Genomic DNA, 20,263 nt, shown 5'->3' on the forward strand with positions numbered 1-20,263 from the left:
CCTCGCAAAGCCTTCCTGTAGGCCCGCCCCCAGCCAGGGGCGGGGAGGACGGCCTCTCCAGTTCTGCTCATGCCTCGCCCCAAACCCTGCCCGAAGTCACAGGGTCTGTGGCTGGGGAACCCCTCAGGTCGTGCAGTACCCACTCCTGCCAGGGCAAGGAGCCTCTGCCGCAAGCTGGCTTAGTACCGGCTGTGGCTTCCACTCACACGTGCGCGCGCGCGCACACACACACACACACACACACACACACTAGTGATGGGTGTTCAGCTCCTACGCCTTTGGGCAGCTCTGGGCAGCTCAGACAGACAGACCTGGAGGTTAGACTGAACTCTGCCTTCCCAGCATTTCCCTGCTGCTTCCTCGAGGGCCCTTTGGAACCACACAGCCCTTCTAAGGGTCTGAAAGCCTGGCTCATGGCCACTGGCTCTCTTCTTCCCAGACCAATAACCTTAGTTCTTTCAATGCGTTTGAAGGACGTAACTTCCATTTTCCACATCAACACCGGCGTGGTTCTGAGGCCGGATCTCACCTCTGCCACTTAGGAGGTGTGTGACATTGAACGTGTGTGACTTCTCCCTAAGCCTCAGGTTCATCATCTCCCAAGCGGGAAGGAAAATAGTGCCAACCTCCTGGGGTCATGTGAGCTCGCTGAGATAATGACTGTAAGGTGCTTAGCACAATGCCTGGCACAGGGTAAGCAGGCAGTGAAATGTCAGTATGGTCTTTTTAATATAGGACCACCAGCAGTGAGACAGAGCAGCCACGGGCAGCTGCACGTGGAATCTGGCCCTGGTCGCAGCTGCCTCAAGGCACCTGAGGGGCCACCTCTGAGCCAGTCCGAGGCTCCCACTCTGTCCGTCTGCCCAGAGGGTCTCCCCGGGGCTTGCCACACAGTGGTGCTGAAACCTGGCTGTTGGAAGTCGGAAGGTGCTGTGGGTCTCTACGGCTCTGGGCCTCTCAGACCCAGACACCTGGAGCCTTTGTGCGACACAGAGAAAGGCACCCCTTCCTCTAAATGGACACAGCCTGTGTCAGCGCCCAGTGCTGGCCATCAGCCCCACCCTCCGACAGTGGCCCTGAATGGATGGGGCTGTGTCTCTGGAGGGAAGAGAGTCCAAGAGGGATGGAGAAGGCTGTCAAGGCTGGCCCTGGGGTGGGGATGGACTGTGTTCACTTGTTGCCTGTCTCTGTCACCAGGCTCTAAGCCCCATGGAGGCACTGCTCACCCGAGTGAGTGCTGGGCACACAGCAGATGCCAAATATCCACACTTGTGAATTAGTGAGTGAGTTAAAGCGCAGGAAGATGAGCGGAGGGGCCAGACGAGGCCACGCTCCAGGCTGCTTTCTTTCTGGGCCTCACGGCTTGCTGCCCTTTGCCCTTCTCCTCCCTGTGTCTAGTCCCACGCGGTCCAGACTCCTCCACCTGGCCTCTTCAGGAGACCTTTGGTCGGGAGGCGCCTGGAATCAGACCCCGAGAGGTGGAACGCGATGGGGCTGGGATCTGCTCCACTCTGGCACTCTGGCCCTGGCCTCCAGGGGGCTGGGGCAGTTTCCGGAGCCCGCCTCCCACCATGGGCTGGGAGGGGCCAAGGCTCACCTATAGAGATGGGCCAGAAGGTCTGGGAGCTGTTCCCCACGCCGTTGAAGGCTCTACACTCATATGTCCTGTTGTGTTCCAAGGTCCCGATGGCCAGCAGGCTATGGACGATCACCTCGTGGAAGGGCGCTTGGCTCAGGACCTCCGAGTGTGAGTCCTCTAGGACCAGCCCTGCAGACTCATCACACCTGGGAAGAGCAGAGTGTGGCTTAGAGCTTTTGGGATGCCCAGCCCCGCCTTGGCTCCGCAGCCCGGGGTGAAGAAGGTAAGCAGAGCCGCTCACCTATCGGTGTGGCTCCTGCACTGCAGCCACGTGACACTGGGCTGGGGGTACCCGGAGGCTTCACAGAGCAGTGTGTCCGAGCCATTGATGAGGGTCATCGTGACCCTTACCTCCGGGGGGTCTGAGGAGAAAGAGAGGAGCGGTAGAGGGAGGGATCAGCCCCAGAGGCCCCAACTCCCCTGTGTGACCACCCTGCACTGAGCTGCTATCCCTCCATCACCCCCACCCGCCAGCCCCAGGGACCTTAGTGCCCAGCCCTCGCTCCATCACTCACATCGCAGGGTGAGCTCAAAGGTCAGGGCATTCTGGCCTCCAGCGTTTCGGGCCAAGAAGGAGTAGCGACCGGCCTCCGAGCGCTTCAGGCGAGGCAGGGAGAGGGTCGAGGTGTACCTGCACGAAAGGGGCAGGCCGTCCGGCGTGAACCCCAGTCCTGGTATGGCCCCTGCAGGACAGTGGGCTCAGACAACCTCCCCAAAGGGCTTTGTTTTATTTTTGGTAAAGCATCCAGGGCACAAAGGCCTTGGCTAAGCCAGGTCCCCAGGCTGAGTGCCACTGAGACATGGGAAAACCAATCCAATTCCCTTAATTTCTTCTCTCGCTTATGAAGTGGTTTTGTTCTGAGGTTTAGCAGAAATGATGTCTGGGAGGTGCCGACCCTGGAAGGCACATTAGCTGCTATCTCTAAAGCACCAGCCCCACCAGGAGGGACCGTGAGAGGGACGAGAGGCAGGATGTAGCCATGGGGCTACAGCAACCAGGGCTCAAGTCCTGGGGCTATCATTTCTTAGCTGTGTGATCTTAGACAAGTACTCGCCCTCTCTGACCCTCTGTCTCCTTTTCTGTGAGGGCAACACTGATGGTAATTAATGCACAGATTTGGCCTGAGGATTAAAGGGACATATATTCGGGGTGCTTGACACAGAGCCCGACTCATTGTAGGTACGCAGTTTAATGGTGCCCTTTGCTGCAGAAAAGACCTGGAAGCAAATGAGAAAAATGTCAGTTATCCTCAGCTGATTCCAGGTAATTTTTTGTTTTTTTTCTTTTCTTAAGCCCTATTTTGGCATTTGTCCGTAACGGACGTGCATAATTTAGGTAATAAATAAGTTGTTTAAAAATACATTATAGCATCTAATTATAAATCCTACTAGACTAAAACCCATGGTATGCAAAGGGCAATCTCTTCCAGCCAGAACTTTGGTGTCCAGAACCCCTGCACTCATCTGCTTGGTAAGCTGAAAGAATTTAACTTCTTTTTGCCGGACTCAAAGTCACCGTTATGAACACATCCATCACATGAGCTAAGTTTGGTGGCTGTTTGGTGCCCCGGGTTATCTGCCCTGTGCTGGATGGCCCCACGCTACTGCGTTTTGGGGGAGCTCCATGGTTTCTTTCCACAATGTCCCTGTTGCTTATGGACCAATGTTTCACCTGTCCCTGGACTGTCCCCCTCCCAGGGGTCTGTAGGTTCCAGATTCAGAACTTCTGCTTTAGACAAGGGGAGGCTCGAAATCCTGACCAGAATGGGTGAGAAGGAAACTGAGAAGAGAAAAATGAGGACAAGGAAACATTTTTGTTCTGTTGGACATTTCGTTCTGTGCTGATTCTGACAACTGGAAAGCAGGAGTCCAGGATTTAATGAGGTCTGGGCTTCAGCAGCTCGAAAGAGAACCCCAGAGAGTTCTGGAGTTGGAAGACGGCTGAAGGATTATCTGCCCCAGGGGATGGTAAAAACATTTCCTTGCCTGAGTCAGTTATAATGAAAATACTGTTTGGGACTGTGTCAAGAAGGACTCCGAGGCTGCATTTTGGACCCTGAGGGAAAGAGTTCAAAAATGGATTAGAATTAGAGATATCTATCAAGAGTGTGGGAGGGGAAGTGGTTGCACGCACAGCGCACGCTCGCTGTCCTTGAACGCCGGACTCTCGTTCCAATAGAAGCGGGTGAAGCAATTATCGTTTTGACACGTGCCATGGTGTTTCTCCCGTGGAGGAGACTCTCTTGTGTAGAAGTCTACATTGGTGAGGCCACTTTGGATGGGAAAGTAACACCCTGAGGACGTAAGGAGACAGGAAAAAGGGACTTCTAACATGTTGTGTTTGCGGGAGAAGCAAGAGTCTGGAAGTGGAGAGATGGGAGAAAAGAGGAGGTACAGTGAGATGGCACTTTGTGAGAAGAGTTTTGAGCCTGTGGACAAGAATAGCTAGTGAGAAATTCTCAGAAGCGGGCCACCACAGGCCTTTCAAGAACTTTTGATGTATACGTGATCATGTGATGTGAATTCTCTCTACCCCCCAAACCCATGTATGTGGCAGAGTCCCTGTGCAGTCCTTATTACGAGTGTGTTTAGTAGACATCATGGAGCAGTGGTCTTCTGTATTTGGATTGGCCGCAAAAGAAGAGAATGAGATTAAGAGTTCTTGAGGGAGCAGGAGAGTGCACACCCCCAAGAAATGGTAGAGCTCTTGAGGAGGGCATTGGATCTCCCAAGGATGTGGGACAGAGGGGCAAGCCAATTTGATTTCAATCTCAAACACAGATGATTGATATCGAGGTTCTAAGATCAGGGAAAGTGAGACAGAGAAAGGGGAAGGGGTTTACTCAAGGTCACCAGCAAGGTTGAGACGTGACCCAGTCAGTGTCCTGCCTCCTGGCGGAAGCATTCCCCTTCTGGATGTGGGGCTCTCCAGATGGGAGCTGATAGGTGGTACCTGTATGTGTCCTTGATGGTGACAAAATCGAGCTTGTCCTGGTAGTCAGAGAAGGGTCCCAGATAGGTCCAGTTAAAACTTTCTAGGCCTGGGTAGGCCTCCACCTTAACTTGGAGATCAACCTTCTCACCCACAGTCACCTCCTGGAGGAGACTCTGCTCAGAGGTCAAGTTCAAGTAGGCACTCTCTGGAAAGCGTAACACATAAAGATCTGGCATTAGTGGGAAGATGTCTCAGTTGGTTTGTTCACTGGTGATCTACCCATTCATTCAGCCATATTCAGCTGGACCCTTCCTGAGTGCCTACTATGTGCCAGGCACACAGCCCCCACCTCTAACCAAAACTTTCCCTCTGACATCTTCCTGCTTACCACTGCCCCATAGAAGCCCAAACTCTTCTCTTCACTGAGTCCCTGGGAGAACCTGGACAAATTTTGATTCTCCTTGCTACCTCTGCCTCCTTATCTGTATAACAAAGAGATTGAGTATATTTGTGTTGTTGCAACTCTTTGAAACTTTTTCAGTAGCAAAAACATAAAAATCTGCTGTTTTTTTCAGATGCCCTCACCTATTGCCCCTTCTCCTGGTAATAGTTCAGGCAGCGAGGCTTCCGCATCCAGCTCTAAGCGGGCATGTGACTCAGGCCAGCCAGTCAAGGTGATGCCCCCTTTACACCAGTGAGTGGTTTGGGGTAGGCACTTGTGCCCATGGGTCCATGACACTTATTTCCATGATTTTTGTTGGAGCTCTGAGAAAGGAGAAGCCTTAATTCCACTCGGGTTGTCAAGCCTGATGCTGCTAGGGGTCCCACAAGAAAAATGTACAGCTGAGAGTTGAGAAACAACTAGAAGCAACTAGATCCAATTTACCCGAAGCTCATATCCATGGGCTTTTTAGCTATAAGGCTGATGAAAATCCCCCCGTGATTAGGCCTGCTTAAGTTGGTTTCTGTTACCTGTGCCTGAAAGAGTCCTGACTAGTTTCTTCTAATTAAATCTTGCGTGAATTAAAATCAAGTTGCCGTGGTTGAGTCTCAGGCAGAGGAGCTATGGCAAGAATCCCCATGTACTCAGCTTCTCCATGCCTCTAATGGAAGCCCCTGAAATGCTTTCTTAAATCCCCCAAGACTTTGCAAAAAGCTCTGGACTAGATGATATACAGGGGCTCCTCTCCTTACTCGGCTCCGTAAAATCTAATATTCACTCTTCTACCCTGTGATGTACCTGCTCCAAAGCCCCTGTGGGTTCCCATCACCTCCACTATACAGATATGCATTTAAGGCTCTCTTCAATCAATTCTCCTCCTCAGGCCCATCTAGCTGTCTCCCCTCTTCCTACACACACACACACACACACACACACACACACACACATACACACACAATGCTCCACCCCACCCATCTGGGTCTCCTAACATCCCATGAACACACCACACCGCAGCCATTCCAGCCAAGCTTGGAGGTTTTGTTCAAGCCACTTTCTCCGCCAGGAACACTGTCCTCTTCCTTTTTTCTATTTAGATCCTTCTCATCCTTCAAGGCTCCTCCCCATCAGGGGGTCTCCACCCACCACTCCAGGCCACAGGGAGCTCTCCCTCCTCTGGACTCCTGCCACCCTTCTAGACGGCACATTCATGATGTACCACATCAACACTACTTTGCGCATCTGCCTCTCCCTTCGGCTGGTCATCTTTTCTATCCAACTAATCTGTGAGCTTCCTGGGTGAGGCTTTCGTCTTCTCTCTCCGACAGAGAACGTCTATCTATCCATCCTGCATCCATCCTCTCACCTCCTTCAGCACCACCCTTATCAAGCCACCGTAACCTCTAGCTTCGGCGACTGCAGTAGCCTCCTAACTGCCCACCCCGCCTCCATTTCCACCCTCAACAAAGTGGGTGAGAGTGTCACATTCCTTTACTCAAACCCACCCATGGGCACCCCATCTTTCTCAAGGGGAAAAGCCCAAGTCCTTACATGGGCTCACCGAGCCGAGCCCTGTGGAATCTGCCACCTTGCCCCCTCCCTCTTTGACTTCACCTTGTGCCACTCTTCCTCCCGAACTCTGCGCCAGCCACACCGGCTGACCTGTGCCTTGCGCGTGGTGAGCACAGTCCTGCCGTAAGGACAGTGCTTGCCGTCTGCCCGGAGCTCTGTTCTGCAGGATATCTGCCTGGCTTACCCCTTCCCCAACTTCAAGTCATTGCTCAAGTGTCAGCTTCCCAGTGAGACCTTCCTTGATGACTACCCGATTTAAAATTCTTTTTTAACGTTTATTCATTTTTGAGAGACAGAGATAGAGCATGAGTGGGGGAGAGGAAGAGACAGAGGGAGACACAGAATCCAAAGCAGTCTCCAGGCTCCGAGCTGTCAGCACAGAGCCCGACACGGGGCTCAAACCCACAAACTGTGAGATCATGACCTGAGCCGAAGCCGGACACTTAACCGCCTGAGCCGCCCAGGTGCCCCTTTTTTTAATATTATTTTTCACGTTTATTCATTTTTGAGAGAGCACGAGTGGGGGAGGGGCAGAGAGAGAGGGGGTGACCACCCGATTTTAAATAGCAACCCTATAGAATTGATTTGGTTTTCAGGATTTATTTTGCTCATTGCTGTCTTTTCCCAACTAAAGCACAAACTTCATGTGGGCAGGGGTCTCCGTGTCTTTGCAGCTGTATCCTCAGCATCCAGAACACTGTCTGACCAGAAGTGCTCATGGACACAAACGTTTATTGAGTGACTACTATAGACGTGCACTAGAAAACACATAGGATTAGAACTCTTAACTGGGGAACAATTCTTTGGGCTCCTCTCCTCCTTTACCCCCCACAGCTCCCAGCACAGAGTGGGGCCCACAGCAGAGGTCGCGTCTACTGTGCATCTAGCCTAGTGCGGGTGCCATCATGGTGGTGACTGTCATGCTTCTCTCCCTTCCACCCCTCGTTTAATACACAAGTCATGGCCAGACCCAAATGACTCAGCCTGTCTTGACCTTTGCTTCTCCAGCCTCTGATCTTCCATCCAGTGCACAGGGCGTCAGACTGGCCTTCTCAGATAACATCTCCTGTGCACACTTAGGCAGCATTTACTCTGTGCCAGGGCATATCTACAGATTCACTTAATTCTCACAACAAACCTCTGAGACAGTTCCTGCTCATACCGTTAGTATCCCATTTTGCAGTGGAGCAAGCTGCTGGTCGTTAGCAGGGTCAGCTTGGAGTGCTGCCTGGGAGTGTGGGCTCCCGGCCGCCACGAAGCACCCCACCACGCAGCCTGATCCCGCCATTCTCCTCTAAAGCTCTCAATGACTTCCAACCGGATATGATGCAAACTACCCGCCCATTTTACTGGCTGGATACCGCCTCCATCTCTGCACCTCCTTGGCCACTTGTCACACCCCTCCACATCCCTGCCATTGTCAACTTCTTTTGATGCCTGAAATGCCCTCCACTCCCTTTACCTTTGGGCCTGACATACGCGGTGTGGTTCCTCTTCCTTTCCCACCCTTCTACCTAGCTAACCTACCTCCATTCTTTTGGGCCTAGCTTAGGCCACACTGTCCAAGCCAGGATTGGGGGACCCCTTGGTGTTCCCAGGACACCCCGTACTTCCTGCCTGATCACACTGGGTGAGCATTGTCTGCTCCTGTGTCCATCTGACGTGAGTGTTGCAGGCATGAAGGAATGAATGAGGGAGTGAGCCGCAAAGTAGGTCCCTCCTGGACACCGATCACAAAACAAAATGCAGTAATGCACTGTAGGAGCTCCAGGGAGGAAGCGAGGGATTCTGGGGGAGGATCTGGGAAGGACTCCAGAGGTGTGGCTCCCTAGCCAGGCCCAAGATAAGGGAAATCTAGCGCAGGTGTTCTTAACAGCGTCTCCTCATTCTCCACCATCAGCCCCCTCCTTCCCAATCCCCTTATACACCCCCTCACCTCGGGATCCCCGTCAACCCTCCCCCATCACCCTAATGCTCACCTACCACCCGGAAGACCATGGAGGCGGAGTGGTTGCCCCAGGCGTTGGTGGCCGTGCAGGAGTAGTTGCCAGCATCTTGGAAGCTCACGTGATCGAGGTTGAGGGTCAGGACTTTTTGGTAACGGTTATCATGGAAGTCGGATTGTTGAGAGATTGTGAGCTGTAGCCAGAAGGAATGGAAATGCTATACCAGGGTTGTTGAGGGATTAGAAAACTCTAGGTTCAAATCCTCAGCCTTTAAAGATTACTATCTGCCTTTTCTTGGGCAAGGGACTGAACTCTGAGCCTCAGTTTCTTCATCTGTAAAATGGCACTAACACTGGCCCCTGCTCCTAGGGTTGTAGTGAAGAACAATGAACGATTACACGTAAATGGGGGTAGAGTTGTGCTTGGCACAACATAGGCACAGTGGGACAGGAAGGGGCTCTTAGATGCAGCCCCAAACCATTCCCTTTTACTCCCTCTGCTTCCCTCTCACCTTTATATTCCTGGGCTTCAAGGTGGCCTAGGAACCCCTTGCTAAGTCAGAAATGAACTGACCTCTGACTCTTGTCAACAGGCTGGGGCAAAGGTCATGGGACAAGGGGGTAGAGTACCACCTCCCTTCCCCTACAAGATTCAATGACATGAGCCTGAATCCTGGTCCTGAATCGGCTGCTGACGAGCAACGGGTGCACTCCCCTCTCTGGGCCTGGCCCATGCCCTCAGTCTAGAGAGCCAGCTCCCAGCGAGGCTGGGCTCGGTCCTGCCAGGCCTGGTGTGCTGGCAGGGTGGGCACACTTCACCCTGCTGTCTCCCCAGGGACTGACCTTGGTGTCTCCATGACGGAGGGAGACGTCAAAGTTAACATCAATGTTGCTGGCTGAGCACACGATCTGGGCAGCCTCTCCTTGAATCCGCACCAGCTCTGCAGGCTCCAGCGTCAACGTCGCAGGCCCGGAGATGTCTGAGGCCAAGGGAAGCAACCCATGAACACCCAGGCCTGAGCCGTCGCTCTGCTCAGGGCCAGGCTACTGGCTGGGGCCCCCACCATGCTCCCATCCCAAATCCTGGGGGTGGGGGGTCAGCCTTGAGGCCCCAGACAGCAAATCCTGTCTTTTGTACAGACTCTCTGAAGTCCACTTCCCTTCATCACCTCACCTCTCCCCAGTGTCACCCCGTTTTCTGCTTTGGATTCCTGCAACAGCCACTTGGAAGGCCCCCACTCCCCCTCTGACCCCTGTACAACCCAGATGCCTCACAGCAGCCCAAGTGAGCTCTTAAGAATGTAAATTGCGTCACGTCTGTGTCCTGGGCCAGTATCGGGCGGCTTCCCACTACTCTCGGGATACAAGCCCGGGCCCATTACTGACCGCTGAGCACCTGCCGCCTGGTGCTCACCACCCTGCAGCCGCACCGGCCTTCCCACCTCACACACTGTACACTCGCCCGCCCTCCCGGAGCTTTCCCTTCAACGCTGCGAGTGGGTGGCCGCTCTCTTCCTTCAGATCTTTCGCTCAGAGAAGCCGTCTGTGACCAGTCAGCTGAATTCGCCTCACCCCACCCCACACACATCCAGCTTTCTCCGGCTTGGTTTCTTGTTCATCCCAGTTGAAACGTTATTTGCTCTCTAGTCTGTTTCTCCTGGAAAGATGTCAAATCCCCAAAGGCGACATCCCCAGCGGCCAGGACAGTGCCTGATATAGAGCAGGTGTTGAATTAAAGTTCATGGCTATTGCTGTCATTGGAAGAAGATCTAATCCAGTTTCGCAAGGTCCAGAGACACTAAGGGACTCATCCAAGGTCACCAGGGCTCCAGGGCCCTGCCAGATGGAGTGCGGGGAAAGAGACCTAAGGACTTCCTCTGTCCACATAGTGGGGTCCTGTGACTTCCTGAACAGGTTTCATGGCCTTAAAACCCCAGGGCATTGGGCCAACCATGCCACTCTTTCCCTGGCCCTCATTGCAGGGACCTGATTCCTGTCTCAAGCCCAGGTGTCGAGCCTGTTACTCACACCAATCGTTCCAGAAACCAGAATCCAGTCCATCAGCCTAGCCAGGGCAAGGGGGAAAGGAGTGAAATTTCACCACGCCACTGTCACCCCCCACAGTGAGAGCCTTCCTGTGTGCCCACGCCCACCTCCCCAGCACTCAGCTCCCCACCCTTCCTGCGTGTGCCCAGCACCTGGCACCAGGCCGGCACCGAGTGGGAAATCCATGTCTGAGGGTGTGGGGCCGCTTTGGGCCCTCCTTCTGTTCCTGGAACATTCAGGGCCTGTTCCCACCTCATGGCTTCGTACCTGCTGTTTCCTCTGCCGAGGCACAGCTTCGCACAGCCACCTGCTCCCCATCATTCATAGTTCAGCTCGAATAAAATGGCACCTTCTCAGAGAGCCTCCCCTCCCACACACACCCTCTCCTCCATCACCTTGTGAGACCATCTGCATAGCGTGTCTCACGAGCTGAGGTCACTTCCCAGCAGGTGCCCCATGGGCGACCAGGTACAATTGGAAGGAAGAGGCCCAAGAAGGGGGCACCCCGTTACTCTCCATCAGGCCCGGGCCCTGCCGCAGCTCGTACGTCTGCCGGCTCTCTGGCCCTCCCGGCCCCACGCACCTTTCTGCACTTTAAGCCAGATGCCCATCGATGTCACCGTCCTGCCGTCTACTCGCGCACTGCATTGGTAGACGTGATTCTCAATGAACTTGGCCTTGTGGATGGTGAAGCCATGCCAGGGCGAGAAGGAATAGTTGGTTTGGCGCAAGACGGGCCGGCCACGCACCCGCACCAGCGAGACGCCTGCCTCCAACGCTGGGTCAGTAAGCAGGCAGGGCAGCAACGCATCCTGACCTTCCAACACCGTCACTTCCTGGGCCAGCACCTTCCAAGGCCGAGCAGGGTCTGGGGCAGAGGGGATACAGGGTTACAACTGTCCTCCCTCCACCAGGCCGAGTGGTCCCTGAACCCTGGGGACAGGGAGGCTCAGAGAAGCTGATCGTTTGCCTGAGGTCACACAATACCAGAGAAGCTCAGCCGGTGCTTTAGAGTGGGGACACTGGAGCCAGGTTCAGCCCTATTACTTGAAGCCGTGCGACTGTGGGCAAATGACTCAACCCCACCAGCCTCTGGAAAATGGCTGTAATCATGGAGCCTACCTCACAGGGTTATTATGAGGAGTACATCAAACTGGAAGGACTGAACAGGTTTTTGTTAATGGCAGGCGCTCAGTACATGTGGAACTGGCTTCTTATGGCTGTGAATATTAGGGCCCAGCCCTCCCGCCCATTCCCAGTGGGACCTGTTGGGCCAGGCCTCTTGGGGGTGGGCTCAGAGTCCTCACCTTTGACATAGAGGTGGATGGTGGCATTGCCCCCCTGGGGGTTTCCAGGCTCAGTGCAGTGATAGGTCCCCGTGTTTTGGAAGGTGGCATTATTCGTGGTCAGGATGCTGCTGGGGGGATCGAGGTCCAGGTTCCAGTGCGGGGAGATGGGGCCGTCCCATTCCACGCTGCCGTTGCCCACACATCGCAGGGTCACTGTTGTGCCTGGCTCCACGACCAGCTCAGGGCCGCTGGGCTGTATCACTGGGACCCCTTGAGCTGGGGTTGGGGGGTGGCAAATAGACAGAAGTGAGGCCTGAGGAGACGCTTCCTGGTCTGATGATCCTGGCCTCTGAGATGGGGAGTGCCCTGGCAGGGGTGGTGCGAGTGCTGGCATTCAGCTGTGATTTGGAATCACCTTACACAAGTCCCTGTCCCCTCTGTCATGTGCTCAGCCTCCCCCCCCCCCACTTCAAACCTGCTTGGAGATGGCTTGATGTCCAGCAGCCCCCTCCTCTGAGAAACGGAGACTGGGAGCTTTCTCAGCTTCTAGTCACCTCCTGTCCCACGGGGTCTCCCCCAGACTCCTGCCTCAGTCTTCCCAGCCTCCCCAGGGGTTGACCCCTTCGGCCCCATGGACAAAGCGAGCCGTATCCCTTGTGCCAAGCCCAGGACCTGGCTCCAAGCAGGGGACTCAAACAAGCAAAGGAAAAGACAAATGGATGGAATGTTCATGGCGAAGTCCTCTGACTTAATCTATATGGGAAAGAAGAAAAGGATCATAGGATCTCAGCCCAGCAGTGTTAGAAGGGTTCTGAGAGTCTTCTGTCATGCCCGCTCCCACCATTGGACATCTGGTCTGCAGCACAGGGGGATGGTTCAGAGGCTCTGTGCCTCAGTTGCCCCACCTATAAAATGGAGGCAACAATTTGTACCCATTTATTGGGATGCTGGGAGGTTTAAATGCATGGAAAGCCTTTGGGACCTCACCTGTCACCAAATAAATAGTAAGGATTGGTCAGCAGTCCAGCCCAGCACCCCAGCACTGCTCTGTTTACTAGGAAGCCAATCTCTTTTAAGGAACATTTGCTTGAAGGAGAAAAGAGAACTTGCAGCCCATATCAGGCCCTCCGGGAAGAAGGCCCGCTGCCTCTGCAGTGTCAGCATTTTTCCAGGGCTGAAAATAGGGGCAAAGGAGGGAAGTGAGAGCTGATTCAAGGCCTTGGGGGGGCTGCCAGGCGCCCCTGAGCCTGTGTGGGCGGAAGCACATTGCTGGCGTCCAGCCCGGCCCCCCGTTTCCGCTCAGCCTGCAGCCCTTCCCCCCACGGACGCTCTCACTTCTGTTTCCTGGCCCTCCTGGCTACTGTCCCCTCTCCAGGGGTGAGACCCCCCAGGAGAGGGAGTGCCGCCTGCCGCACACTGGAACATTCTGGGTTGCAGGGCCTGGCTCTCCCACTGACCAACTGGGTGCTCCCGATGAATCTGACCCCTCTACTCTAGTGACAGGGACAGGGACAGGGACACTCCTCCCCCCAGGGAATTGGCTGAATTCAGGGTGTCTCACTGTCCTGCACGAAAGTCCCTCAAATGGTTATTTCCACCCCATCCCCACCACAGACTTCAAAATTGGAAAGATCTTCCCTGTCAAATTATTTCAGGATGACTCAAGTTCTGTTTTGATTTTATACCCATCAGAGGCGCGGGTTGCCTCTCTGCCTGAGCCTCTGATCAGCATGAAGAATTGAGCGAACTGGTGAATTCTGCCAAGCCCGCCCGACACCTGGGGGTTTTTATCCCTCCTGGGCCACGTGACCACCAGGGAGAGGGGCAGGTGCCATTTCTGGCAGGCTGTCCCCAAATCCCAACAGAGCTGGTGCTGCCCCATTACAGCCGCAGCAGTGCGGCGCCCCCCACCCCGGGGTTTTACTGCAGGTGAGAGCTTGGACTATGGGGTCACACCCCCTTGGTCTGAAACTTGGTTCTCCCTGATGCTGGGTAGGTCACTTATCCTCTCTGACCCTCAGCTGCTCTTCCATCCAATGGGATTAGTCCGTTTCCACCTCTGAGGTCTTGGGAGGATTCGATGAGGTAATACGCAGTCCTTGTCTCAGTCAACTGCTGGTGGCTTGGACTACTGCTTCAGTGGAGACATTTCTAACCCCCCTTCTGGTCCTGACACTCTAATATCTAAAGTTTTGAACCTTTAAAGGTCACAGTCTGTGACCGTACCATCGGCGATCTCGGATTCTGTGATTCTTGCTATGGTCCCCTTCTGCACCTGCCTGGTCTCACAGGCACCTTCTCCCTTCCCCTCCCCTGCCCTGTCTCTCTAGTGGCTGTCTCGGCTTCCTGGAAATGTGGTCAGAGAAATGTGTCCTGTTTTGTCTTGTCCTGTTGTCCCGGATATTCATGCAGAGCAAGGCTGACACCCTCAACTTCTGCCCCTAACTTCCCCCTGCTGGCTTGGCCAGTGGGGAGAGCCTGCTCAGGCCAGTCCTCCTTGGGCTGGGGGCTGGGGCTTGGCAGACACTGACCAAGGTCCCCTTCTGTGCCTGTCTCTCATCTCAGCTCCCAGGGTGTCCCCCAACTTCCACTCCTCTCCCTCAACCCACACACACATGGCACTCCAAGGCCTGGGACGTAGCCCCCTCATCAGACCGAGATCTTAAGGAGCCTCTAACCATCTCTAGGGTGTTCAGAGCCTGGCCCTTGACTCCCTCACAGCAGCCCTCACCCACCACTCACTCATGACTGGTCTGTTGGGCTAAAAGCTGAGGCTTCCAGCTTGCTGCCTCCCATCTTTTCCTTCTTCTGGGTCTGGAGGCTGGACAACCTCCCCACCCCCAACAGGGTTCCACGGGCAAATTCTGGGCACGAAGACAGGACAAGGCAGTGAAATAAAACCCATAGAACTTTCTAGAGAGAGGGGAATAGTTTTATCTTAATTGGGATGGTGGGTACACAAACGTATATGTTTGTCAAACCTCATCAGGCTGTATATTTAAGAATCTGTACATTCTACTGCAAGTAAATTACATCTCAATTAAAAAAACAAAAACAACCAGACACACTCAAGCCCAGAGACGTTGGGTCAGAAAAAGACCTTCAGTGGGGTGGGCCATCTCCTCATCGGGGACTAGACGTACCTCCTCCCCAGGATCCTGCAGCCCCAGAACTGTGAGGAGGCCAGAGCTGATGCTGCCTTCCCACCCTACCCCAGCCCTACCCTGGCCCAAGATACCTCCAAATAAGCATGTGATCAAATAGAACTGTAGCTACAAGCCAGGCCGCCAGTCCCTCGGCTCCAGTTAGGCACCCTCCTGGGAAGGAGATTCTTACCAGTGTGGCTCTACCAGCGAGTTGGAGGCAGGGTAGCAGCCTACGTCTGGGAGGGTTATGGCCAGGGAGTCCCTCACTGCCCTCCCCCCAGCCCCCCCCCCCACCACTGCCCCAAGCCCTCCTCTCATCTCCTCCCAAATTCACCTCACCTGAGCCCTGGGCCAGAGAGGCTAACCTCTTATCTCTCCTTCCAGCCCCTTCCCCAAGCCTCTGGAGGAATGATCCTCCCCCCTCTGGCCTTTCCAAGTTGGGTCCTGCCTACTCTCCATGGCTCATGGGCTGGCAGAATTGGCAGAGCCATCAGGAGCTCTCTAGGGCCTCCCTACTAGGCATAGGTCTGGACCAGCAGCTTTGGCCTCTCCTAGGAGCTTGTTAGAAGTGCAGAATCTCACGTTGTACCTGGGACCCACTGAGTCAGGATGTGCATTGTGACAAGATCCCCAGGTAATCTGTATGCATAGCAAAGTTTGAAAAGCATCGTTTTAGTCTAGTTCACCACTGCCCCCAACACCTGCCATTAGATAGATGAGGACACAGCAGCCCTGAGAGCATCAGGGGCTTGTTCAGGACACATGGTGAGCCAACATCTTAGCTGGAATGGATCCACAGCCCTGGCTGGGCTGGTTCCACCCCACCCATACCCTCTTTTCCTCCGCTGCCTTTCCAGAGCAGATACCTGCAAACCTGTAGTCCAGGCTGGGAGAGATGCAGGCACAGAGTGGGGACACCCGTGAGGAGCAGGGGTTTACAGAGTCCTTGCACAGGGGCCGCCTGTGTCACTCATTTCTGCCCCCCCCCCCCAACCCCCAGAGTCCCTGGTCTTACCATGCCAAGCTGTGGCCACCAGCAGGACCAGCAGAGCCCTTGGGCCCATGGCCTCAGTGGGGAGGCAGCAGGATGATGCAGGGCAGAGGGGTGGGCAAGGCCCTGGAGTCTCAGCGCTAGCTCCGTAGTGACCAGGACCACTGGGCATACGTTCCTCTCTGCTGTACCGGCTGTTTCTCTTGTTTTCCTCTTCCTCCTCCTCCTCCTTGGGCTGATCCCCTTCTTCCCCTTTTAGCTAGGCAAGGCAACCACAGAGTTTGGAAATCTTGGGTCTTTAGAAGAAAACAAAGCCATGACCCCCAGGGGGAGGGGTTGGAGTCTAGGACAGGGCCAGTCTGAGCCTGGGGGAGCTGGCTAAGTTTAGGGCCCTTCTGAAACCACCTCCCAAGGATCCTGGCAGAAGAGACATGCCCGAGGTCAAGCAGACAGTCAGTAGCACAAAGGGAGGGGTCTCCAGAGTGGCCAGACAGCTCTGGCTTAGCCAGAAGGAAAGTTAGGTTGGTCTGGGAGAGCTTCATGATAGAAGCAAGAAACTTCTATTTACAGGACACTCCCCAGCTGAGCCCTTTACATTCACTGATTCCTCTGGTTCCTGTAGAACCTTTATGTGATGGGTACTATTGCCATTCCCATTTTGCAAATGGAAAGACTGAGGCTCGGAGAGATCAAGCATCTTAAACTTCTCCATAGTTACATGGCTACCAGATGGCAGAGGTGGGATTTTGATCTAGGCAGCCTGGTTGTAGAACTCCCTTTACGTTGCTTAATTATTTGTTTGTTTATTTTTACAAAGAGTCAAATTGTGTTGCTATATTTCTTCAGAAAAATAGCATTCCTCTGCCCCTTTCTTTCCTGGAGTCAATTGTTTTTACTCCTTTTAATTGATTCCTGTAGTATTTTCCTTCTTATTTCTAAGTAACATGGTTCTAGAGTTAATTCTTGAAAGTAAAAAAAATTCCAATACAACATTGATCCAGGAAAGTGATCATTCTTTCCATGTACTCAGGTATATGTGATATATTTCATATATACTTTTTTTTTCCAGGAAAGTGTTCTGAACCTCAAGTAGTCATGAATACTACACAAAACTGACTCAAGAAGAAATAGAAAATCTGAATAGACTTATAACTAGCAAAGAGAGTAAATCTGTAAACAAAAACCCCCAACAAAGAAAAACCCTCGATTAGATGGATTCACTGGTGAATTCTACAAAATATTTAAAGAATTAACCCCAATTCTTCTCAAATTCATTCACAAAATAGAAGAGGAAGGAACACTTCTCAACTCATTCATTGAGGACCTTTATACTAAAGCCAGACAAAGACATCACAAGAAAAAAAAAAACTACAGACCCATATCTCTGATGAATACAGATGCAAACATCTTCAGCAAAATACTAGGAAACCAAATACAATAGCACGTTAAAGTGGGATCCCAGAAATACAAAGATGGTTCAACACGTGAAAATCGATCTGATACACTACCTTGATAGAGTAAACACAATGCACATTATCATCCCAATTGATGCAGAAGAAAACCTTTGACAAAATTTATGTTAAAACACACACACACACACACACAAAACTAGGAACATAAGGCAACATCTTTAACATGGTTAATTAAAACCATGGATGAAAAACTCGCAGCTAACTCAATGGTGAAAGATTGAAAACTTCTCCCTTTAAATCAGGAACAAGGCAAGGATACCACTTTCACTGCTTCCATTTAACACTGTACTGGATGTTCTAGGCAGAGCAATCACAAGGAAAAATAAATATCCAAATTCAAAAGGAAGAAGTATTTGACATAATCCTATGTATTGAAAAAGCCTAATGAGTCTATAAGAAAAACCCTATGTATAGAAAATACATAATCCTATGCATAGAAAAATCCTAAAGAATCTACAAGAAAAAAAAAACCCTCTTAGAGCTAATACATTCAGCAAAGTTGCAGGGTACAAGATCAACACCCAAAACTCAGTCGTATTTCTATACACTGACCGTGAGCAATCTAAAAAAGAAGTTTAAAAAACAATTGTATCTGGAATAACACCAAAATGAATAAAAATACTTGAGAATAACTTTAGCCAAAAAGATGCAAGACATATACCCTGAAAACCACAAAACACTGCTGAAAGAAATAAACAAGACTAAACAAATGGAAAGACATCCCGTGTTCATGAATTGGAATATTTAATATTCCAGTGGCAACACTCCCCTGAGCGATCTGTAAATTCAATGCAGTCCCTATTGAAAGCCCAGTGGCTATTTTTTCAGAAACGGAAAAGCTGATTCTCAAATTCTTGTGGAATTTCAAGGGACTCCAAGTAGATAAAACAATATTAAAAAAGAACAAAGCTGGAGGAGTCACACTTCCCAGTTTCAAAACTTACTACAAAGCTACAGATATCAAAACAGTGCAGTATCGACACAAGGAGAGGCATATAAGTCAACAGAATAACATTGAAAGTCCAGAAATAAACCTTTACGTCTATGGTTAATTGATTTTCAACAAGGGTGCCCCGGCCATTAATGTGGAAAAGACAGTCTTTTCAACAGATTGTGTCAAGAGAACTGGATATCCACATACAAAGGAATGGAGTTAGACCCTTCGCACCATATAGAAAAATCATAAAGGATCAAAGATTTAAATACAAAAGCTAAAGCTATGAAACTCTTAGAAGAAAACCTAGGGGTAAACATGCATGACCTGAACATGGAAATGGTTTCTTAGATATGTCAGATGTGCAAGCAACCAAAGAAAAATTCAGTAAGTTGGGCTGCAGCGAAATGAAACATTCTGGTCATCAAAGGGCATTATCAAGAGAACAAATGAGGCGCCTGGGCGGCTCACTCAGTTGAGCGTCCGACTTCGGCTCAGGTCATGATCTCACGGCTCGTGAGTTCAGGCTCCGCATCGGGCTCTGGGCTGACAGCTCAGAGCCTGGGGCCTGCTTCGGATTCTGTGTCTCCCTCTCTCTCTCTCTGCCCCTCCCCCACTCACACTCTGTCTCTCTCTGCTTCTCAAAAAAATAAAGAAAACTAATTAAAAAAATTTTAAGAGAATAAAAAGACAACACACAGATTGGGAGAAAATATTTGCAAATATATATGTTATCATATATGTTATTACATATTGTATATACAATATGTATATTGTATATTGTATATTGTAATTGTATATTGTATATACAATATGTATATACAATATGTATATACATATTATATATATGTTATCATATATCACATATAACATATATATGTTATATATATATAATTCCAGAATATATATATGTATGTCTTCTAACTCATCAACAAAAAGGCAAACAACTCCATTAAAAGTGAGCAAAAACGTTGAGTAGATATTTCTTCAAAAAAGACCTACAAAGGACCAACAAGCACATGAAAAGATGCTCAACGTCATTAGTCATGAGGGAAATGCAAATCAAAACTGCAGTGAGATAGCACCTCACACCAACCAGGTTGTCCATAATTTAAAAATCAGAAAATAGCAAATGGACAACGGGGGAAAACGTGAGCCCTTGCACGTTGCCGGTGAGAATGCAAAATGGTGCAGCTGCTTGTGGCAATGGTTTGATAATTCCTCAAGAAGTTCCACAGAATTACCTACCATATGAGCCAGCAACCCCAGTCCTAGATGGATCCAGAAGAATGAAAAACAGGTACTGGAACAAATACTTGCACACGAATGTTTAATGCAGCACTATTCGTAATAACTAAAAGGTGGAAACAGTTGATTCCTAGGTAGACAAAAATGAGGCACAGCCATACAACGGAGGGTTATCCAGCCATAAAAAGAGAATGAAGCGCTGATACGTGTCACAACACGAATGCATCTCCAAACGCTATGCTCAGTGAAGAAAGCCAGACGCAAAATCGCTATTGCATGACTACATTTAGATGGAACATCCAGAATTCCTAAATCCACAGAGGCAGAACGCTGACTGGTAGTTGCCAGGAGCTGGAGGCAGGGGGAACAGGGAGTGACTGCTCGATGGGCACAGCATTTCCTTTCAGGGTGATGAGAATGTCTTAGAACTAGATAGAGGAGATGGCTGCCCAACATTGTGAGGGTATGAGACGTCACTGGATTGTACCCTGAAATAGTCGATGTTTAAGTTATGTGAATTTCACCTCAATTTAAAACAAAAGAGGAAGAAGAAGAAAGAATGCACACTTTCTTAGAAAAGCAAAAACGGAATTCATCGCCGGGAGAC

General features: G+C 51.3%; 1 protein-coding gene across 1 annotated transcript in view; it reads right to left on the reverse strand.

The window, feature by feature from the left end:
- Positions 1–16,241, reverse strand: part of CSF1R (colony stimulating factor 1 receptor) — a 29,455-nt gene extending 13,214 nt beyond the window's left edge. Inside the window, exons 1-9 of the mRNA XM_040497550.1 lie at positions 16,027–16,241; positions 11,884–12,141; positions 11,160–11,444; positions 9,374–9,510; positions 8,565–8,724; positions 4,593–4,779; positions 2,155–2,270; positions 1,881–2,001; positions 1,598–1,785 (exon numbers count right to left, since the gene is read on the reverse strand). Coding sequence (XP_040353484.1) covers positions 1,598–1,785; positions 1,881–2,001; positions 2,155–2,270; positions 4,593–4,779; positions 8,565–8,724; positions 9,374–9,510; positions 11,160–11,444; positions 11,884–12,141; positions 16,027–16,174 — 1,600 coding nt within the window. The 5' untranslated portion in view covers positions 16,175–16,241. The remainder of the gene's footprint in view (positions 1–1,597; positions 1,786–1,880; positions 2,002–2,154; positions 2,271–4,592; positions 4,780–8,564; positions 8,725–9,373; positions 9,511–11,159; positions 11,445–11,883; positions 12,142–16,026) is intronic.
- Between the last annotated feature and the right edge of the window lie 4,022 nt (positions 16,242–20,263).

Source organism: Herpailurus yagouaroundi, unplaced genomic scaffold (genome assembly GCF_014898765.1).
Source record: "Herpailurus yagouaroundi ecotype Mexico unplaced genomic scaffold, PumYag 29, whole genome shotgun sequence".
NCBI lineage: Eukaryota > Metazoa > Chordata > Mammalia > Carnivora > Felidae > Herpailurus > Herpailurus yagouaroundi.